The sequence below is a fragment of the Cinclus cinclus genome, chromosome 2 (assembly GCF_963662255.1).
Source record: "Cinclus cinclus chromosome 2, bCinCin1.1, whole genome shotgun sequence".
NCBI lineage: Eukaryota > Metazoa > Chordata > Aves > Passeriformes > Cinclidae > Cinclus > Cinclus cinclus.
Genome location: NC_085047.1, coordinates 88,600,400 through 88,622,440, shown reverse-complemented (window position 1 = coordinate 88,622,440; position 22,041 = coordinate 88,600,400). Strand labels below are relative to the sequence as shown.

The 22,041-nt window shown below is 41.3% G+C and overlaps 1 protein-coding gene across 1 annotated transcript in view; it reads right to left on the bottom strand.

Annotated features, from left to right (window-relative positions):
- SLC9A2 (solute carrier family 9 member A2) overlaps nt 1–20,924 on the bottom strand; it is a 31,993-nt gene extending 11,069 nt beyond the window's left edge. The window contains exons 1-5 of the mRNA XM_062515047.1: nt 20,639–20,924; nt 14,587–15,050; nt 9,052–9,302; nt 2,307–2,524; nt 700–902 (exon numbers count right to left, since the gene is read on the bottom strand). Coding sequence (XP_062371031.1) covers nt 700–902; nt 2,307–2,524; nt 9,052–9,302; nt 14,587–15,050; nt 20,639–20,924 — 1,422 coding nt within the window. The remainder of the gene's footprint in view (nt 1–699; nt 903–2,306; nt 2,525–9,051; nt 9,303–14,586; nt 15,051–20,638) is intronic.
- Nucleotides 20,925–22,041: the final 1,117 nt, after the last annotated feature.

Genomic DNA, 22,041 nt, shown 5'->3' with positions numbered 1-22,041 from the left:
TTGCCCCTCTTCCCAAGCATGAACACAGATACTTGCTTCCCAAAGCACCTTTTTCCATCTAAAAGGCAGAGTAACAAAATTCTATATTTATATGTTTTTCCACAGCTCTGAAATTTCATTATTAGCCACTCACATCTCCCTCACTGTTCTGGATAATGAGTAGTCTGATATATTTATTTGATGGGCTTGGCCTCCTCTGCATTTTGCAGGTTTCAGTCTCTATGGCCAGGTGGTCACTGGAGACAAGTTCTTTGTGTCCTTCCACACACCTGGTGCTTTTTTGAGGGATGTCCAGCTGGTTTGCAGCATCACTTCCTATCACCCAGACCTGTCTGTGCCCTCAGTGTCTTTAGCTCACTGTGCACTATATCCAACACTGAACTCCTGAGTAAACGCACAAATTTAAACATTACAAAAAAAGGAATTAGTGCTGAAGCTGTACCCAGATTATCTTTTGTCACTACTCCAACCTCACTAGTCTTAAATACTTAATACTACTTATATGTAAGCATAAGTACTTAATATCTGGCATACTTATGCTACCTTTTTGTGGTATGCATAGCATTTTTTTATACTATGACTATGGAGAGTACCTTCAAGTATGCTCCTTACAGTAAGTTAGAAAAATCTGTTTTTCTAACCATGGCTTATTTACAACCTGTCTGAGAAAGAAGAAATCCAGGAGAAGAAGGGTACTACCTGAATGAAAACAGTAAAGAATATCACCACGATAACAGCAGTGATGAACAATTTCTTCCTGGGAAACACAGCAGGAGGAAGCAGAAATACAAGTGAAAAACAAATTGCTCCTCGGAGACCTCCATAGGCGATAATAAATTGGTCCTTGAAAGTGAGAGGTATTGTCCGGAATACATTAATGATCTGAGTCAAAACAAAAACACCTGAGGGGGAAAAACAGAAATACAGAGAGGAGGGGAAAAAGGGAACTTAAATTACACAGAACTAGCCCACGATGTTAATATTTGTTTTAAAACACTTCTATTTCCTTCTTACCTTTTATTTCCTTCTTCAAGCTATATTACTGAAGAAATGAAACATTACGCAGCAGCTTGAAATACCATAATATTAAATTAAAAATCCTTAGGAACATCATTTTGAACATATTTAGTGAGCTAAAAGCCTTGGGTCAGCTGAACTTAGGACCTGAAGCACCTAATAAATCTCCACAAGACTGCTAGACTACTCCTCTGGAACAGCAATAATTCTCTGTGTCAGTATAGACCCAGACTTCTAATTGCTTTTCACAGATTTTTGAGGTTATTTTGAAAACTGATTTGTCCCCTCCACCAATCTGTCCTTTGAACCCTGCAAACTCCAGTTCACTTAATTTTACTCATACAGACAGGAAGGATGCAGGACTGGGGATGGAGAGAGAAACACCAGTGCATGCTGGTGTACCTTGGAAAAAGGTTCCAGAGATGTGGCAGATTGGAGTAAAGGTATAAAGGCAGGTGAAGAGAGCAAGCACAGGGGACAAGAGCTGGGTGGGAATCAGGCTGTTTGGCTGCTTTTCATCATAAAGTATTGATTGTGGGGTTGCAGGTGCAATAGGAAAATAGCCCAGGTTTCTGCTCTGGCAGGAGACTTGGGAGCTGGACCTGGGGCTGCAGATTAGAGCATGACCCTCCTTTACACATGCAGGGACTGAATCACTAGAGATTAAGCTGAGGAGAGGAGCAGATTTAAGACCCACCAGCCTGCCCTGCACTTAGCTCTCTAGGTAAAAGGGCTAGTACTGTAAATTCAGGAGGGATTAGTTTCTTACAGAAGTTTTTCTTTACACTTCAATTACAGCATTTCTTGATTTGATACTATTTATGTCAATGACTGTGAAAATCCCAAAGCTAGTAAACATAAATTGAAAACGAAACCAAAAACAAAGGAAAAAAAAAAACCCAACAGAAACAGAACAAAAAACCAAAGACAAAAAACCACCACAAACAACAAGAATGCCACCCCCTAAACTTTTAAATTTCTGTATGACTACTAATTCTTTTTGCCAATATTTGCTTATTTGTAAATAAATGTTTACTTAAATACATGTACTGTGATTATGAAGCAGACTGCCTCTCACTTTAGGTGAGCAGGATCAGGGCAAAACTGATTTTTAGGTTCCATTTTAGGGAAAGGTGGAAGCTGACCCTGCAATATAGGGCATGTTGCTAATACAAAAACCAGCCTACAAACTAATGGGTCTCTGTCCAAGTTTTGGCATTTTCTACTTGACAAGAGATAAAACATTTCACTTGCAAAGAATACTGACCCATAGTCTGAGGCTTGCTTACCCAGTGCCCTCCAGATTAAACAGAAGAGGAGGGTGAAGCTAACGAAGGCCCAGTTCCACTCATGGTTCTTCCCAACTGTAGACACACCCATGAAGATGAAGATTAAAGTCTCACTGACACTGCTCAGCATCTTCATGAAGTATTTTATCGTTGTGTACGATTTCTGAGAAACATTTTCCTCCACGTATTTATTCATGGTCATGGCACAAGCTGTAATCCTGAAAGGCAAACATTATCCCATATTTCATTTGCTTTAATTTTTTTTAGCTTCTCTTATATCTACATTATATTATTAATTTTCCATATTTCTTTATAAAATGCAAAGCATAACTTATTCCATAACCAATCTCAAATTTTAAGGCTTGGTGAATCTACAATTTTGGGCACAATATTTTTTTCTGCAATGGGAAGTTTTCTGAGAAGACATCAGTGTATAAAGAGTTTTTTCACATACTAAATGCACATGATCTGTGCAGGGGTCACTCCAACACTGTTTTGAAAGGGGCAGAAATGAGGAGAGATAGGGACAGCCTTGGAAAACTTGCTGCATCTCTTGCTGCTGAGGGAAATCAGACAGGTTGGAAACTGCATATCCTGGGGCAGGGCAGGACCTCCCTCCTTCCCTACTAGCATCTATCCCACCTCAATAGCAGTGACAGTAGCCAGCTCCTCTTTCCAAGCAAAGTAAGCAGCAAGGCTACAGACAATTTGTCATCCTTCACCAGTTTAGGCCTGCTCTGACTGCACATAGGGCTGAACAGGAGAAAAACACCACCAGAAATCACACTGCTGCTGCTGCACATTTAAAGCATCCACAAATTAATGGAATGAGCATCTCAGCTAATACATGAGAGAAAAGAAAGGGCTTACTGTGAAGACATCTGTAAGTCCATTTTCTGTGTTAGAAAAGAGAGTTTGTTAATCCTCAGGAAAAGCAAAGAATGGCATTGCTGATGGTACATCAGGGATGGCTGAGGACCTCTCAGCCACACATTTACAAGTTTAAGAGTAGCTAGCAGAGCTGGCTGGAGGATAACTTCAAGGTGGTGTCTCAGTGTAGGGAAGGACAGTCTGAGCTGAGTAATAATTATCTGGGAGGACAACTAAGGCAAGATACATTGTGAAACAGATGTTGTTCCTGGTTCTACTGTCTAGGGCAACATCTGCTCTGATTTCCCAGTTAAAAACATTATACACATCCATGTATGGGTTCTCAGTCAAATCATGCACACTAAATCTAAACAAAGAAGAGACATGTATTTGCAGTGTCTTTCTGAATACAGCCAACTCATCTATGGTTATTTATTCCAGTTACACCAAGTCTTCAGATATAATTATTTGCTAACATTGGGGATATTTTCTCAAGCTGAAATCTCTACACTTCTGTCTCTCATGGGGGAGGAGGGCAGGTTTGCTAGTATCTTGGAAAAATTCTCTTGAAATCACTCAAGTGGGAGATTTTTGTGGAGATTTCACTGCAGAAACTCTTCTGCTAAGCATGTCCTGCCTCTAAACCAAGAAGCCCATCTCTGAATCACTCTGAACTAAACATCCCTCAACCAGAATGTAAATGGAGAGGCAGACTGGGGCAGAGCTCAGAAAAACCTCACTGATATTATGAACTCACATGCTTGCATTCTTTCTTCTAAGTAAGGGATTTTAAACAAATTTCACAAGGCAAAGTTCTTTCTGGGAGGAATCCCAGTAGCAGCAGTAAATTCAAAAGGATCTTCATACAGTGAACTTTCTTGGCATTTTGCAAGACGGAGTCCATAGCAGCAGCTCAGGTTCTAGTCACTACCAGACTCTGAAAACATTTCTTTTGATTAATTAAAGTTGGTTTTGTCCAGAAGTTTTGTCCTCTTACATGGAGCCGTATCTACATCCCTGAAGTGTCTGGGCAATGATACTTGTGAGGGACAAGTCTGGGAGGACATGTGGACACTGGGAGAAAACACAGCATACTCTGTTGACCTTTCCCAAGCACCAGAGGCCCTGAAGTACATCAGAGTGAATAAAACCCAAGGAAGAAGATGTGATATGGGGGCAGATGCAGTCTCATGGGGCAGATAGTGTCTTACAAATACAGGCAGAATAGTGCACCTAACCTGGCCTTCACTCTGAATTTCTGTCCAGCTACACTAGTTGGTGGAAAAGGATCTAGTCAGCACAAAATAAAATGTCCATTGATATGCAAAGAATAGCTCCAACCCTAAGCAAACTCCAAGTCTAAGGAGGAAAGTCTCACTAAGACTATCTCAGACCCCCATCTATATTTAGTGCTAATATAATTATCAACCCTCTCCTCATTGTCAGATGATTTCACCACAGTCCTGAACAGAAAGATCCTATGTGGTCCTCAGGTAGCATGCTGCCAGGGAACAGAGCTCATCCTGGTTACACAGGGCCCACTGTGGAAGATATAATGTGGATTTCATAAGCATGCCAGCTTTCTCCCTGAAACACTCAGTAGGTAAGGTAACACTTCTAGTTTGTGCACGTGGTTAGGATAACAGAGGTCCTGAATTTTTTGCCAATACTGACAAACTGATGATGCTTCTCACAGCTTTCCTCCCTGTTCTGGTCCTACAGTTTCCCAGACTGGGGGCTCACAACAGATCCCATATTATGTGCCTGAGCAATAAAGTGGGAGAGGACCTGGAACACACATGGATTTTGTCCTAACAAGAAAGAGCAACTTGGTCAGGACATACCCTCCCAGCCCAGAAGCTGTCAAACACTCCCAGGTTACTCAACTGGCACACAGTTCCGATGATCAACCACAAAAGAACATGCACAAATCTTCTCGAATCTACGTAACACTCTGACCCTCCGAAAGTCTCTTACTCCGTGGCAAACCAGCTCTTCACTGCACTGATACAACTACGAAGATCTCAGGCTATGCCATGGTTGTGACAGCTCTCCTGTGTATACACTGCTTATCTGCACAAGAGTAACAAGTCTGATGCAGCCTGGCTACTCCAGCCAGTGGCACACTCAGTGGAGCTGGCAAGTGCAGGGGCAGCAAACCAAAAGAGCAAGAAGGCATTGGGTGGGCTGGAAAACAGCCATTTCTAGGCCCACAGTCATTTAGAGTCCCAAAGCAGCAGCTTAGTGCTGTAAAGCATTAGGGCTGCCAGGTCTGCATCAAAGGCACAGTGAAACACGCTATTTATTACTATTTATTACCTTCTTAAAATAAATAGTTTTCATGATTATAGTAATTTAGGAAAGCCCTGCAGCATGGGGAGCAGGGAATCGTGCTCTGGACATGGTTTGTTTTTGGAACCTGAGGTAATGGAGACACTGTAAATAGATGTCTGATAAGAATCTGCCACCAGATTAATCAGAATCCTTGCAAGCTGTAACTTAAAACACCTACCATGCTTAACCACTAGAATTTAAAGGGACAATACACTTATTTTCAGTAACATTTTGCATTCATTCAATTAGTGCCAAGCAGTTGAGGTTGCTTGACAATGCTATAATAAATAGAGCTGCATATGATTTGTTACTCTTCAGGCAAGTAATATTCCACAGCTAATCACCGCTCACTTTGTATCAGGTATCTCTTTAGAGTACTTATCTACATTAGAAAAAAATGTTCAAGTCTCCTTCATTTCAAAATTGTATGTGGATATAATGCTACTATTTAATATAAACTCAATGTCTTTACGTAAGATTTTATGTACATTATTATAATAAGTTCTTCACAAACTTAAATTTTTACTGTCACAATAATCAAAACCAAAGCTCAGATGTGTTTTATTTTACATTTCTTATCCACATACATTAATTCTGGCTTCCAAGTCTGTGACCTGAGTAGCTGCCTTGGTCAAGAAGGGGAAGGGAAAACCACTTCATTGTAATTAACCTGCAACATTCTGTACTTCTGAAGAATAAAAGTCTCACTGTATAAACAGTACATTTCTGTCAGAACTGCAATAAACTAGGACACTGGGCTCAATCCTCAAGTTTCCTTGACCTACTAAATTTACAGTAGTTTCAATGTTTGCTCCTTTCAGCCTGCTAATTCATTGTTTCAAAGGAAAAAAAATTATATTAGAAGTTCTGCTGCTTCACAGCCTTTATGAGAAATTAGTAAGCACAAAATGCAGTGTTGTAATTAGAAATGGAAACAAGCAAATAAAGTTCAGATTCACATCTGTATATTTTAAACCTGTGACCCTCATTCATGCCCAGCTCTAGTTACTGTAGGAACTCTTTCCTCTCCTTCTGAAGAGGATTTTCTCACTGCAGCTCACAGGGATATGGTTCAGTCCCTTCACTGTTCCAGCCAAGTAACGTGGTACAGGGGTTATACATGGACATTTCAAGAATCGTTTGTCCTTAGAATGAGTACACAAACTTATCAGAAGAGGGACAAGTGCCTTTCATTCCCTTCTTTTCCTCCGCCAGTGAATTCCTACTTGCCCAGGAATGAGGCAATCTGTGTATCTTATTTATTTGGTAACACTGTACGTTGCTGCTCATGTCCTTCCTCTAAAGTATGGCACAGCACGTAACTACAAGGTCTCACTGAGTATCTGTATAAACCTGGTTATGAAAGAAGTGGGAATCAGTAGTTTAACAGACTCATGTGGATGTGGTCTAAAAAGGGGAGACCAGGCAATTATTCCTCATAGGCTGAACTGTAAACGGCCATGGAAGCAAATAATAAATAAACAATCTCGGTTGTAAGGGACATTCCAAGGTCATTTGCTCAGGAGAGCTGACTTTTAAATCAGACCCAAGCAATCCTTACATGAGTCAGTTGCTGCAGAAAACAACAGGAAACTCAACACTGGTGTGCGTTTATGCACTGTGACACGGAGCAAATTACTTTCTGTAGTTCAAAGGCCAAAGAAATGTGACAAGAACAGGTTAGATTTGTTCCAAGGGGATGCAGAGATTGCAGGAGCTGCAAGGCTGTCAGGAGCACTGGTGAGGGGACAAGGTTTATGCCTTATAGCAGCTGAGACCCTACACGGCAGCAGAGAGCCCTTCCATCTCAGCCGGGATGTTACTGCTGTACACAGTTTTGTCAGCTATTATAAAATATGCTTAACTTTTTAAAGATAATTATTTGCTATTGCGCTTTTTGAGGGCAAAAATACTTTTTGTTTCCTCTTCTGTTCTGTGCCCATTCAGGGCACAAACTGCACAAACGAAAATGAGTAGTTTTTTGCTGCTGTGGGAAGCACTGGTGTGCTGCTGGCAGGCACTGGCATGTGGTGGGTCCGCTGGCCCACCAGCAGACCCACCATGCCCTTTCCATTGTGTCCCGGATGCAGCAGGTCCAAATCAGTATTTTCATAAACACTGCCACAATCTTTTCCATGTACAGTTTAGCCACACGCTTTTGATTTAGAAACCCTGTAAGTATTTGATCATAGGATGTCAAGGACGTTTGGCTTAAGAGGTGGAGGAAACTAGAAACCACACAAACGCTATGAATAGAAGCTATGAAAAGAGATGATGGCACATTTATGAACTCGGTCAAAGTGGATGCATATGTTGCTTTATTTAGGCTCATATCAGAGAAAGCAACCCATGCAATCTTTAGCTCTTTACTTACATTAAAGTTTCAACCCCTGCTGTTCCATGACCTATTCCTATTTTTATACAACTAAAATCATCACCCATAAGTTTTCTTGTAAACTGCTTCCCAGCCCCAGAAAACCTTATACTGGCATGACTATGATATTAAACCTATCTTCACTTGCCTAGAAGATAATAATCAGGTGAGGTATTATCAAGTATTAGTGACACTCAGCAGTAACATCTGAGTTTACACAAAAAGCTCTGCTCCTCATCCCTGAATGACTCATATTTGCCACTAGAACAATAAAAAAGTCATTAAAGAAAGTTGACTTTAAAAATATTACTTGGAACCAGAGCAAAACATTTAATTTTATCAAATGTCATAAAGGCTCTTTTTAATGTTGAACTTGTTACAGTATAAACAGAGTGAAGAGAGAGGCTGTGCTCTTTTTTTACTGAAGACACAGAGTGGAATACCAGAAATGAAAATATTTCTATCTGTTGGAAGTGGGAAGAAAAATATTATTTTATACATAATGATGTATACAGAGAACATTGCAACACACAGGCACATGTATCAAGATACTAAACTATAGGATTATATTACCATTGGACTGCAAATTTTACATTCACTCAATCTTTATTGTGCCTGCAATCCAGAAGTTTGCCTTAATGATATATACATTTCCTTCATTGATTGGTACTTACTGGCTGCTCACATAACTGTTAAACACAGTTTCACAATATATTGGCATTGATAGTGAAGGCAGCTGATGAAGTTCCCTGCTACCGCTGCCACTCCCTCCCTGCCACCATTGCCTCTACATCACTGTGGACCACTCCTTAGCCATGCCCTTATGACTAGTTGAAGGGTCACATCAGGACACAGGTCACCAAAGTGACCTGGGTTAAAAATAAGCCACCGAAAATACAAGTGAATATTTTTTACTTGGAACATTTCAAAGATATGGCTTATAATGTGATGCCATGAGCAGTTTTAGTGACACAGCTGGTGTGGTGGCAAGCTGAGAGAATGGGGTGGAAGCAGGAGGGAAGAGGCCAGAAATCCTCAAGCCAGCAACTCTGCCATGCACTGTGGAACAATGCCACATGGGCAAGGTTTGCAAAATCTGATCCTCTCTCCAATTTCCTTTGGTATTCTTACTTGGATGCTATGATTACTGAAGTTTGGGGTACTTACGCCATGATGCCCGAGAGATGAAACATTTCAGCTGTTATGTATGACAAGTAACTGTACAGGAAGACAAAGAGTGGCTCAATCACTCGGATTTTATGGGTGAAACGGGTGGTAAAGGCTGCTACAAATCCCAAAAGGATTCCAATCAATACTCCACCGATCCCCACTATAAAGAAGTTAGCAATCCCAGCGAATATGTCAATAACCTTAATTGTGCGCATCTGGCAGAAAGACTTGAACAAATTGTACAGGACCTATGAGGAAAAAGAAAGCACATTATCTTTTTGAACTATTCTTAATTTCCCTTCATGTTGTTATGTTCCTCAGCTTAAATGTTGAACTTTGCATTTCTCTATCTACCTTGAATTTGCTTTTTATATATCATGTTGTTTATGTCTGGCATATTATTTGTTATCCATATATACCAGGGAAACACACAAAGTCAAGTAAATATAATTACCCTCATTTTTGCAAATGGGACAGATTTCTTAACCCATACTGCTCTAGGGGCCAAGACCATAAATCTATCTAATTCTTCTTCAAAATAATTTCTTTACAGAGCTTCTAGTTTCTCCACAAATGTCCATTTCAGATTTTCCTCAGACTAAAAGAAATAAAACAGAAGGAGAAAAAAAACCCTGTTTCATAACCAGTGAAAAATCGGGCTTTTTCAAATCTGTTTGGTCTACATGACACTGAGAGGTAGAGTACTGAACTAGATCACAGAGTAATCTAAATTGCTGGGGTAGGAGGGGATGTAGAGGCAGCTGGGGACGGACTGTGACCTCCTTGAGGAGTAAAAGAAACATGGTATTCATTAAGACAGTGTTCTTTCTCAAAATTATTGACCATTAGGAATCCAATGATTTAAAGACTGTTCAAAATATTGAGTATTTCTAGAGATCTGGATTTCATTTGTTAAAAACCTGTTGCCATATGTTTGCCCAAATTAATTGTCAAAGCATTTATAACCATCCTCCAAAACTAACTAGGTCAATGGGATTATTGCATTTTCTTAGACAGAGACAGTTTTTGTTTTATACAGGAAACAGAACAATCTAAAGTCCACATTTGTCTAATACCCAGTATTTTAGCTTCTTCAAAACAGAAACCAATGGAATCAGTTACTCTTAAAGAAACTTTAAAGGATTTCCCCATCTGCAGATCCACTTGGGAGATTTAACCATTCCTTGGTGTTTCATGTATGCTCCCAGCCCTGCAGTACCAGGGTGGCTATACTGTCCCCTGGTACAGAACTAATTTTGGTCACAGGCACCTATTGCTATCACAGTGGGTTCACAGACTAAGCCAGTGAAGACCAGTAATCTTGGACGGCTTGCAGGAGTTAAATATCAGCTTTCTTTCTGGACTTCTTAGTACACCAAACAGGTTTCTCTATCAGGAATGCTATTTGAGAGAACAATGTTTTATCAGTACTTGCATTGTGCCAACAAAGTGGGTGTTTGAGTAGTGGCTGTGGAAGGATTTCTCATGTTTGCAGTCTTGTTCTCTCTCACAGGATAGAGCATAAGCTGTTCAGCCCTTCTTAGTCAAAACTGGGTAAGTTTTACAGAACTAAAAGTTTAATGCAAAGACATGGCTTATTATGGGTCCTTTGGGCTAAGTGAAAGAAAAAAAAACTGAAACAGAAAAGAGAAAATATATACCAGAGCAAGCATGAAAATAGAAGGTTAAATCAAGCATAGAATGGTCACCAGTAATTTTCATTACAAAGCAGCAAATACAATAAGAGCAGGATCATGAACTATTTATTTGATAACAATGATGCTCTCAGGATGGGTCCACTTGGGAGAAGTGTCCTTTTCCATCTAGACAAACCCCTTGCTGCTTTGAGGCAGACTCCCAGCCTTTTTTCCCCAGTCCTTGTTGCTATGTAGTGTGCAGGAGAGGAAAGCAATGTCACGGCCTCCACAGTTTCTCCACTTGTTCTGATTTGAGGACCTTATGGATTTGCATGGAGAGAAGTATACCAGAATTAAACCTACTGACTGTAGGAGTGTCTTGCTGGTCACTGTACAAGGACCTCTTATTCCACAGACTCCCAGGACTCCGTTAATCAAGGACTGAAAAATCCTGTTGACTTTTGTTGTGTGCAAGAAGTTTTCCTGAGTCACTTGTTGAAATTTGGGACTATCCTAGAGCTGTGTTTTTCTCTAAGACACCTACAGAATTTGACCTGGCAGAATACTCTGTTGGTACATATTAGGGAAGATGATTATTTTACTTAATTGGAGTTTTAAATAGTATGTTTTTATATTTTAAAAAGTAACTATATAAATACATACAAGGCTTGTCTCTAAAATAAGAGAACTGCAAGGTTCTTGTAAAAAAGCAGAAGATTTTGATCTATCCAAGCCTTTCCGTAATGTCACTTCATCTTCACAGCAAAGCATTCAACCAGCAAATAGAATGGACCCTGCTGGTCCACATGGAGACATCATCATAAATCTCAAGTCTAATGCTGTACATTATCTGAAAGAAGAAAAGTAATTTTCTCCTTTAACAGCCATGGTTAAAGCAGCAGCTACAACTATGGAATGTGAATTTTAACCTCAGGCCTATTGTTTTTTATTTACCCTGTTGCAAATGAGATCAAAATCAGGTTTGCTTCCCTTTTACTCTACAGCAGTTCAATTTTAGTGAGCTTTCTCTAAACTTCCAGGTGCATCAAACGCCAATTCCTGTCATATTTTCAATGCATTGGTGTGAGAACAGGGGGATTTTTGGAAGTTCAGGATTTTCACTTACTCAGTAGCCTTCAGTTGAACTCACTGAAGGTCACACCATGCAATATTAGTCACTGATCACTTTTTAATCTTGTCTCAGAGTATCTCTGAAACACTAATTGCTTATTTTCATCAGTTCACAGTCATTAAGTTTTTAATTCTAAAATTACTTTAAAGTACTCCAAAAAAATATTGTCAGCAGATGCAGAGTACAAAGTATTGCTGTAATGTTTTCTAACATGGGAGTGATATTATTATAATGACACTGGCTCCTTCTTTCTGATTTTAAGCCCAGAACTGGAGTTTGAGCTGCTAACACTCAGCTGTGATCTTATCATTTATTATCACCTTGCTCATTATGGACTCAGTTTTTTGGTAAAGCACCAACTCTGATCAAGAATCCAGTTGTCAAGTATTGTCCTCTGCCAAACTCAAATTCCAAAATTCCACCAGTGGGGGAAAATGAACATTCAAATGCACAGACATATCGCAAAAACTATTAGGCATGGAAGACCACTTGAAAAATGCAGCAGAACTGACACTCCTGAAAAAACACACCTCTCTTTGTATACAAAATGAAGGTGTGGTAGCATGTTCTCTGGACAGGAAAGCACAGATGACACTGCTATTTTAATAAATGCACATTTAATAAAGCCACTCTGTTCTGCACTGCCTATCTTCATAGTCCCTGGTTATTTGATATTGCAGTGGCCATAGGAATTAGGCAGCTTCCATGGATGGCCAACCTGCATTCCCCTCCTTTCTATTTAATCCCCACATCCCACTTCAGGCCCCTCAGCCAGGGCAGGTGGGACTCCCAGAGTTCCAGAAGATGAAAGCCGAAAGTTCTGAGCTCTGCTGGTTGCTGGTGTTATCAGCTCCCTGTCAAACAGGGGCAGAGGAAGGGAGAGTACAAAACATCACCTCCTCCAAGCTCAGGGCTGAGTAGGCTGGCAAGGGCTGCTCTGGCAGCATCTGCTATGGGCAGGGAAGGCAAGGTCCTCTAAGGGCAGCCCCAGGAATATGTGTGATGGCCTGGGTCACACTTTAGCTTTCAATCACATGATTGCAGGTGTGCAAAAACATAACAAGGAACCATTAGCAGACCAATTCTGTGTACATGGAAACAACTTGATCTCTGTCCAAGTGCTACCTTTAAGCAATAGGAAGCAAGTTCAAAGGTACTGAACATTCTTTTCACTCCTTCATAAATATATGTAAGGCCAGCTCATTACTGGACTGTCCCTAGAGACTCCACAGATTATCTTCCCTCTGTTAGGGCATCTGGGGAGGCAGGCCATAAGGAAACCTCCAAAGAAGGCCATAATGATGCCTACAGGAAAGCTACCCATTAAACTGCCATGCCATCCCCTATAAAAATGGTGGTTTTGAGAAATTTGCCTTTGAGAAATAGCACATATGCCAGTGATCAGAATGCAGAGTTTTCTTAGCAAATCATGCTGTATTAACTGCTGCCCCAGTGGCTGACTTTGTTATTGAAAAAAAGTGATTTTGGTTGGAAAAATCCACTGAAAAACAAGTTTTAAATAACCAGATCCTTTTCCCACAGAAAAAAAAAATATTTGGAATAGACATCCATTGCACTAGTGGCCATTCAAATGACTAGAGACAGACCCAGCCATGGCTGAACTGCTAAGCCTTTTGAAACTCAGCATGAACACCTATTTATTTACAGGACTGGCTTAAAGTACTAGTTTAGCATTGGCAGCCAACAGCAAGCTAATGAGAAAATATAGGCTTTCAGGGAAGCCTTTAAAAGGAGATGTGATTCAGCTGACTGGGTAGCAACCGATTCAAATAATGCATGCAGCGTAGGTGAAAACATAACAGTATTCCCACACACACACAAGAATTTATCAATACCAAGGCTCAAAACTAATTATGATATATACATGTGTTAAGCAGGTGACAGAAAGTCCATGAAAAAGGAAAAAAGGTAAGGCAAAGTCCAAGAAAAGGGGAAAACAGGACAATTTTGCATTGAATGGGACTGGAATAAGAAGCCGGGGACAGAGACAGGAAAGTGCAGACCCAATTCATGAATCTTTCTAATACTTCCAGCATATGAAAAACTGTACTTCTACGTCTCACTAAGCAGAAAGCATGCTAGGACATGGTTGGCATGAGCAAGACTTCAAGGCATGGATAAATGGGAGTAATGCCCCAGACAGTGCCATCAGGTACAAATGAGGGACACTGGGGGGATAATGGAATTTGTGGATTGCTGTCTTCAGGTCAGCATGACAACCCCAGTTCAGCTAGTTAATGATTAGAAATTACTACCTCCAGGTGACTGTCTTATCTCACTTGTAGCCTGGGATACATGTATTGGTGATTTCAGGGCTGTTCCAAGTGGATGGGCACATGCAAAAAGTTAACCTCAACCAGGTCCTGTGCCATCTCCATGATTTGCCATTCCCCCATTAACACACTGCGACACCCCACACTGGTCCCTTCCCCTTCCTGTCCAACAACATTTCTGCAGGTGAGGAAAACCTACAGTTTCAGATTACAGAAGTAATAGAATTACAAAGATACAGAAGCTAGAGTGATCAGTAGTAAAATCCCTACAGCAAATATGCTACCATTACTCTCACGTAGTAAGACTACTGTGGTTTCTATATCTAATGTTTAAAGAATTAGATAGACAAACTAGCACTCCTTGACTTCCATCTAGTAGCAAACTGTAATAACCAAAGAGATACAATGGAGTGGCATGTAAACAATCATATATCAGTTTTATCAATCAATCTTTTATCAAGTAACTTACCACAGTTATAGCATCATTCAGCAAAGACTCTCCAAACACCAGGATATAAAGCTGCTCATTGACATGGATATTTTCAAAGACAGCTAGCACCGCCACAGGATCCACAGCTGAAATGAGGCTGCCAAAGAGCAAATTCTGCAGCAAAGTGATATCAGTCAAACCAAATGCACTGATCTGGCAAATTCCATACAGGGAAATTCCAATGCCGATGGCATTCCAGAGTGTGCCCACCACAGCATACCAGAATATGGTACCAAAGTTCTCAAAGAACAGACGAGTTGGCATAAAATATCCAGCGTCGAGTACAATAGGTGGTAACAGATACAAGAAAAATACATCACTGTTCATTACAGGTGGGGACTTCTCCTCTGCTCCGAAAATAATCCCACCAAGAAGCAATCCGACCAGAATAAGGAGACAGCTTTCAGGCACTATTGAGGGCAACTTGTGATAGAGATGAAAGCCTTCAAAGGAAATTCAAACACAAGAAAGGGAAATTGTTACTTGCACAGAATCCATAAGATTATTCTGGATTCTGCTATTGTCATTTCTATCTTAAACAGTGATTGCAGGGCAATTTCATTTTCATTGCAAAGACTGAACTGGATATCCACAGTGGGTCAAGGCAATGTTGTTAATTTATATTCCGTTTGAATATACAGTTAAGTCAATTGATTTGGTGGAGAGACAAATTAATAGCTAGATATTCCACTTAACAGCTAGGCTAGATGGAGCAGCTGTGTGCAAGGATTCTCTTTGTGATACTGTGGGGTTTTTTTTTTAAATATTGAATCCTCCAGAAACACAATCCAAACATTTCTCTAGGGTAAATTACTTCTAGAAAGAGAAAAAAAAACACTTCATACTAACCACTGCTTCCTCTCTGGACAGCTTCACAAAGGAGTTTAAAGAGTACTTCAATTTCATTTTTACTTTTTGAGTCTCAAAGCTAGTGAGGGGAACTAACACATGTGACCTCCACCCAGTCACCCATGATCACTTCCCCGACCACCAGGAGGAAACGTTCACAGATACAATTGCTATTACTTTGAGTGGAGCCTCCAAATTAATTTCATAAGAATAAATATGTTTTCCATAAAATGACAGTAAGTCACAGCCTGTGTTACTATGTTCATTTCTTCTGTTTCGTATGAATTGTAGTAGTTAGTATTCTCTCATAAAAGCCTGTGTAAAGTACTGAAGAAATAAATTTTGAAAGGTTCTGAATGAGGACTTAGTGGTTGGATGTTACTTAGCCTTCTAAAACTCTCAAAGTCATGCAGCTTTGATTTAAATATTCCAATTGCTTATAAAAATTGGCTGTTGTAAGGATAATTCTGGTAATGAATGGGAAAAGTTTTGAAGGAACTTACTCTGGCCAATCTAATGGAATGATCAACCTTATGCACCGAGGTCACATTCCAGGTCCCAGTGATGCCAATCTTTTCCAGACTCCTCCTTATCTATATTTGGCCCACATAATTATATAGAAATTGATCCACACCCACAAGATCCCACAATCCCTGCCTAACTAAAAAGCATTTAAATTATTTTAAATGAGAGCTGCATGGAAACACTGGGTGTGGTAATAACGGGCGTCTATTTCAGTAAAACTATTTCAGTAAAAAAATCACACCTGTAGTCGAAAGAGTTAAATTGCTGCAATCCTGGTACAGTTTGCATCCAGTTTCCCAGTTTCAGGGTTATGTATCTTGTAACACTTATTTTGTTAATTCTCCTTTCACTATGGATTTTTTTTCCAGTGAACTTGTAACAAGGAAAAAAAATGTTAAGAAGGAGTAAGAGGAAAGTTGCTTTATTCTACGGACTTTTTAACTATATATTCTGCAACTATTAAAGCTACTTTTAAAAACAAAAAAAGCTCAAGCTGGATTTTTTTCCTTTTAGAATGAGCATTGAGTGCTTTAAATAATTAGAAACAGCCGATATGATTCATTAGAAGGACTGCCAAATTCATTGCCATTCTTAAAAACCAGGATCACCAATGTCCTATATTGGCAGAAGAAGGTAATGATCCTGGAAAAATCAAGAATTTGCAGTTGGAGACTTGCCTCTTCACCTTTCAGCCACTTCCATATAAACATTTTATGATTCATCTTAGTTTCTGCAGTGGCAGAAATACAATTCCAATACAATGGTCAGGAAGTTTACCCTGAGTAAGAAGGTTTTGCCAAAGGTTTTTTTAAACCCTTCAAAAGTAAATTTTAAATAATTTATCAATAAAAATTCAAGAGAACCGAAACTTTGTAAATGCAGGTTTTGACAAAAACAAATAAACAAAAAATCCTAACCAGTTGTAATACAGCAGCAATGAAATATTTAATGTGAATAAAAATTTAAGATATTTTCTTTTCTTTTTACAAATCACTTTTGAAAGTTCATAGCCTCTCAGAGATTTGGGATTCCATCTCTTTCTTAAAGGTAATGGAAAGCCTCCCACTAAGTTAGATATGCTTTTTATTCATGTAAACAGCATCAAAACTCCTGGAAGACTTCCTGCCTCCATGAAAAGTATTCAAGGGTGACTAGGGACAGGCTATGGTTCTTGATTTGAGGGTGGAGACCTAGGATTTAGAATCCAGTGCATATCAAGTCAGTAGCAGATGCCTTGCCTTCCCTGCTCTGATGGATTCACAGCCACAGGGTCAGGATCACCCTGGAAGCAGACCCTCTGCCAGACAGGAATACTCAGACTTTCATGCTGAAAATCAAGACTACAGTTACTTTCTTCTCCTCTGACCCTGTCCTTGGGCTTCAGGTTATGCAGTGACTCAGCTTCAACAGCATGGAAAATGTTTATTGAGTAAGCCTCCTCCATATATCATAGCAAAAACAGCAGCAGCAGGACACTTAGCTAAAGTCGAGTATGTTTCAAGATAAAAGTTCTTAGAACCCCAGTTTCCTTTTTGGGGGGGGGGGGGGGGGGTCGTGTGAATTCCAGTGCTTTCTGATGCTAGAAATGCCACTGAGATGAGTACCTCTGAACAGCTTAAACCTTCTTTCAGGGGAGCAGGGTTGAAAGGGTATCAGCTCAATTGCCAGAAAAAACACTTCTCATTGTGCATTTTTGATTAAACACAGAAATGATGGGACTCTGGATCAGTTACACAATATTTTGTAGGTTTAGTAGCATAAAAATTAAGCAAAACTGGGGATTATGTAGACTACTCTCACTGCTTAGGGACTCCAGCATATTCAGGTGCAATGATCCCCTCTAATATACTCATGGAGTTCATCAGCATGTGAGTAACACACCTCTGGTATCAACACACAAAATAAGAAATAAGTAGAGGTAGTCATAAAATAATTCCATTCAAGGCAATTCATTAGATTTCAAGTTGTGCTCCTGTTAGGACATGAATAAAAAGCACCATGATCCTAATATCCAAGTGAAAATGCACCTTGTCAAAATGTTCAAGTTTTCCTTGACAACCTCAGGCTTTCCTTTCTTATGCTGCCTTTCTTGTTCCCTCTAAACCAAGCTTACAGCAACATGATCACAGGCAGGATCAGAAAAACCTTTCAGGTAAATTCCCTACAAAAATTAGCAAATGCTGGAACATTTCAGCTCTGGTGACACTGCACTTCTGTGAAAATATATTTGTTTAAAAATTCATAACCAGGTGCTGCAATTGAGTATTCTTCAGGTTCTTTCACACACTGAGAGAGCTGCTGTTATACAGGACCCAATCTTCTGAGCTCCTCACAGCTGAGAAGACCTTAGGGATCTGTTCATAAAGGTTTGATATTCAGCAGTGCCAAGTGTAAACGTTCAGTGCCTAGCCCGAGAAAGGAATTCGTGATGCCAGATTAAGCACCGAAGTTTCCTGGGCAGTGAGGGAGTCTCAAGGTGGATTTCATGCTGCCTGGCATGTCAGGGGGAAGATGCCTGTGCTACCCAGCAGGAAATGATGAGGAGAGGAATGCATCAGAGAGCCTCCTCTCTCAGAGGGCCCCTTTTAGGGCCACAGGCAGTGAGATGGGCTGGGAAACCCATCTCCATCCTTTTGAATCGAGACATGTGGCTCACTCCTGGTAGCCAGTAGGACACGGCAGAGCATCATTTAGGAATCTTGGTGGTTCAAAACTGCCTGTCTGGGCTACCTTCAATAGAAAAGAAGGCATAAACCGGTGAAGATCTGATGTGGAATGTAACTTAGGAGCGCTGGGAGCCTGACCTGGGAAGGTTTACCTGATGCACTCACTGGATAAGGAAGCACAGACAGAGCTCCAGGAGCAAGAACTGGATGTTCCTAATTCCAGTCCTGGAGTCAGGGCGCCTGCAGAAAGGTGTGGTGAAGCTGAGCACTGCCACACCTAGGGCCACTCCTGGATCTGGCCCTCATCTCTCCGTACACATGCACTGACAACAGCATGCCCTAGATTAGCCACACTTCCTTTCATCTGGTGTAACTGAAAGGATTTTAAAATTATATGTGTTTTTCTTCATTTATGCTGTTTGCTTGCTTGCTTACTTACTAGAATCAGACTGGAAAATTAAAGCAGTCAGGCAACTCTTTTTTTTTTTTTTAACTTTCTAGATGCCTATGCACTAGCAAAAATACCATGATAGTCGGAATATATAGTTTTACAGAAATTATATATTATTGTGTCTTTATGTGTACTTACATGTTTCAAATGGCTTCCCTTTTAATAAAAACCTTTAATAAAACAGAAACTCTTCCATGAGTTTTAGCTTATTCAAGAGTTTTATCTAAAACTTTATCTAAAGTTTTATCTAAACTCAGAAGCCAGGGAAAATTTCAGTACTCAACGGGCTAAATTCTCTACCAAACTCCCCATTTCCTGATTATTACAGTTCACAATATATTTGAGGGTATCATTTTTGAACTCAGTCCCGATTCTGCAAACACCTAAATACATATTTAAGACTAAGCATACACCTTTAATGTATTAAGGCACATGCATCAGGATGGATGCCTGCTTAATGGCTGCAACACAGTATTTCTGCAGAAAATAATGATAGAAGACCAAGTTACTTGGGTCAAAGGTCAGGCCCCCAGCTACAATGTTAGACATGGCAGGAGGTGAGTACAAATTTTTATTTCTTCAGAATCCTAATTACCTGATCACTAACCAAACTGAAACACTGCCCATTTAAATGTCACAAGCAGAGGTTAAAAGTTTTAACTTTGATAAAAATGTTTTATCAGAATGAGCATGATGATATGTTTTATGATAATCTGTGCTGCAAAGTCAGAGGTCCAAATAAAACAACTGTAGTGTGGGTAAAGTTACTTATTTTGTTTCCAGAGCTTTATTCCTTACATTATCTTCTAAGTAAGAAGATACAAAGTTCATAATTCACAGAGATTTACCGGATTTAAAGCAGCTATCCAGCACACCATTACCTGACATCCTTTAGATTATTATGCTGTACTCACTTCTCTGTTTGGGACATAGAAGCTAACTAAAAACATGACACATAAGCTGCACAAAACTCAGTGAAACTATGTAATGCAAATGTTTTCCACATGAGGGAAGAGGTGGCCTTCCTTACTCTTACTCCGTCTTTTATATTTTTCTCGGGACGTAAATGAATGGTGGAAAAGCAGAGTAAAGAGGAGGCATACTCAACCCTCATAAATATTTGCTTTTCATCGATCTGCTGTTCCGCTTAGAGACTGTCATTATACCCGGCGTTATTTTAAGAAAAAAGACCTTGCTCAAATGACAGCAGAGCGATCAAGAAAAAGTCAGTCATGCACCGGGTGAACTCCGGGCTTCAGGGTTCTCCTAGCCCGGGGTTCCCTCGTCTCTTTTCTCCTCCGCACCTTTCCTAAGTGAGAGGACCCCGACTACATCCAGGGAAATCCCGCCCGGGCATCCCGCTCCGCGGAGGAGCATCAGCCCCGTCCGTCCGCCCCGCGCCGGGCACGGACCGCCCGAGCGCGGCCGAGCGCACCGGCCCCGGGGGACGGAGGGGGGGACGGAGGGGGGGACGGAGGGTCTCCCCACGGCCCGGCCAGGTACCGGCAGAGAGGGAGGGTCTCCCCACGGCCCCGCTCACCGATCTTGGCCAAGGAGGCCAGCAGGATCCAGAGGGTGATCTCGAAGGGGATTTGCACGTGGGGATAGTCCAGGGTGAAGACGTGGAGCCGCGTCTCCTCGAAAGCGGTGCCGCTGGGGCTCGGAGGGGTGCCGGTGCCCATCGCCGCGGCTCCGGGCAGCCGCCCTTCCGAGGTGGCCCGCGCCTCCGCCGCGCCGGCCGCCAGCGCCGCCAGCACGGGCAGCAGCGCGGGCAGCGCCGGCAGCAGGGGCGCGGCGGGGCGCGGGGGGCGGCCGCGGCTGCCCATGGCGTCCCCGCTGCGCTGCGCTGCCCTACAGCCCCGCGCCGGCCGCCGCCACCATCCCCGCTCCGCGGGCACCTGCCGCCGCCGCGGCCGCCGGCCCCGCCTCCTCCCCGGTGACTGACTGGGCGCGCCCCGGCCGGCGCCGCCGGCTGCCCGCTCCGATCCGATCCGCTCCGCTCCGATCCGATCCGCTCCCCCCACGGGCCGCCCCCGCGGGGCCGAGCCCCGGGCTGGCTCCGCCGCGGCCGCCCCCGCCGCCCCCGGGTCCGGCCGCCGGTCCGGGCGGGAGGGACCGTGCTCCTGAGCTCCGGGTCCCAGCCCCGCCCGGCGTCAGCGGGCGCTCGGGCACCCCGGCACCAGCTCCTGCCCCCCGGCACCTGCGGGGATGAACGGGAATGAACGGGGCTGCACAGGTGTAGGCAGATCCGGGGGTGTTCCCTGAACTGCAGATTACTCTAAGAGGGGGATATATGTGTGCGGTCACATAAGGACGTACACATATATTTATATGCACTAATCTAAAGTGTTAGCACACTCTGTACGGACACGCCTATGGATACATATATAGTCTCTAAATACATGTACCTAAAAGCAATTTAGGGACTTTATATGGATGCATGTACATCTATACATGTACGTCTAAATATATATATAAATGTCTTTATATATATATATATATATATATATATATATATATATATATATATATATATATATATACATATATATATATATATAATTAAAATAATTTTTACATACATGTGTATGAATATGTGCATTTTGCCAAATTTATTACCTAATGCAGAAAAGGTGCTTCTACCACATATGTGAAAGGCAGCATTTCTTTCACACTAATAAAGAGTAAAAATCTGTTAATTTGGAGAGCTAAAAGAATACACACCATATACATATAAGTATGTAGGTTCATATGTATGTGTATGCCTGATATAGAACATAGATATATGATATATAGTTGTATATTATATATTTAATATATGAAATAATGTATAGTATATTGTCTATATGTTCCCCCCTCCCCCAAAGATGTGATAGGTGCAATCCCATTTCTGCTAATTAAGAGATATACATTCTATTAATTGAGGCAATTAAAAGTGCACAT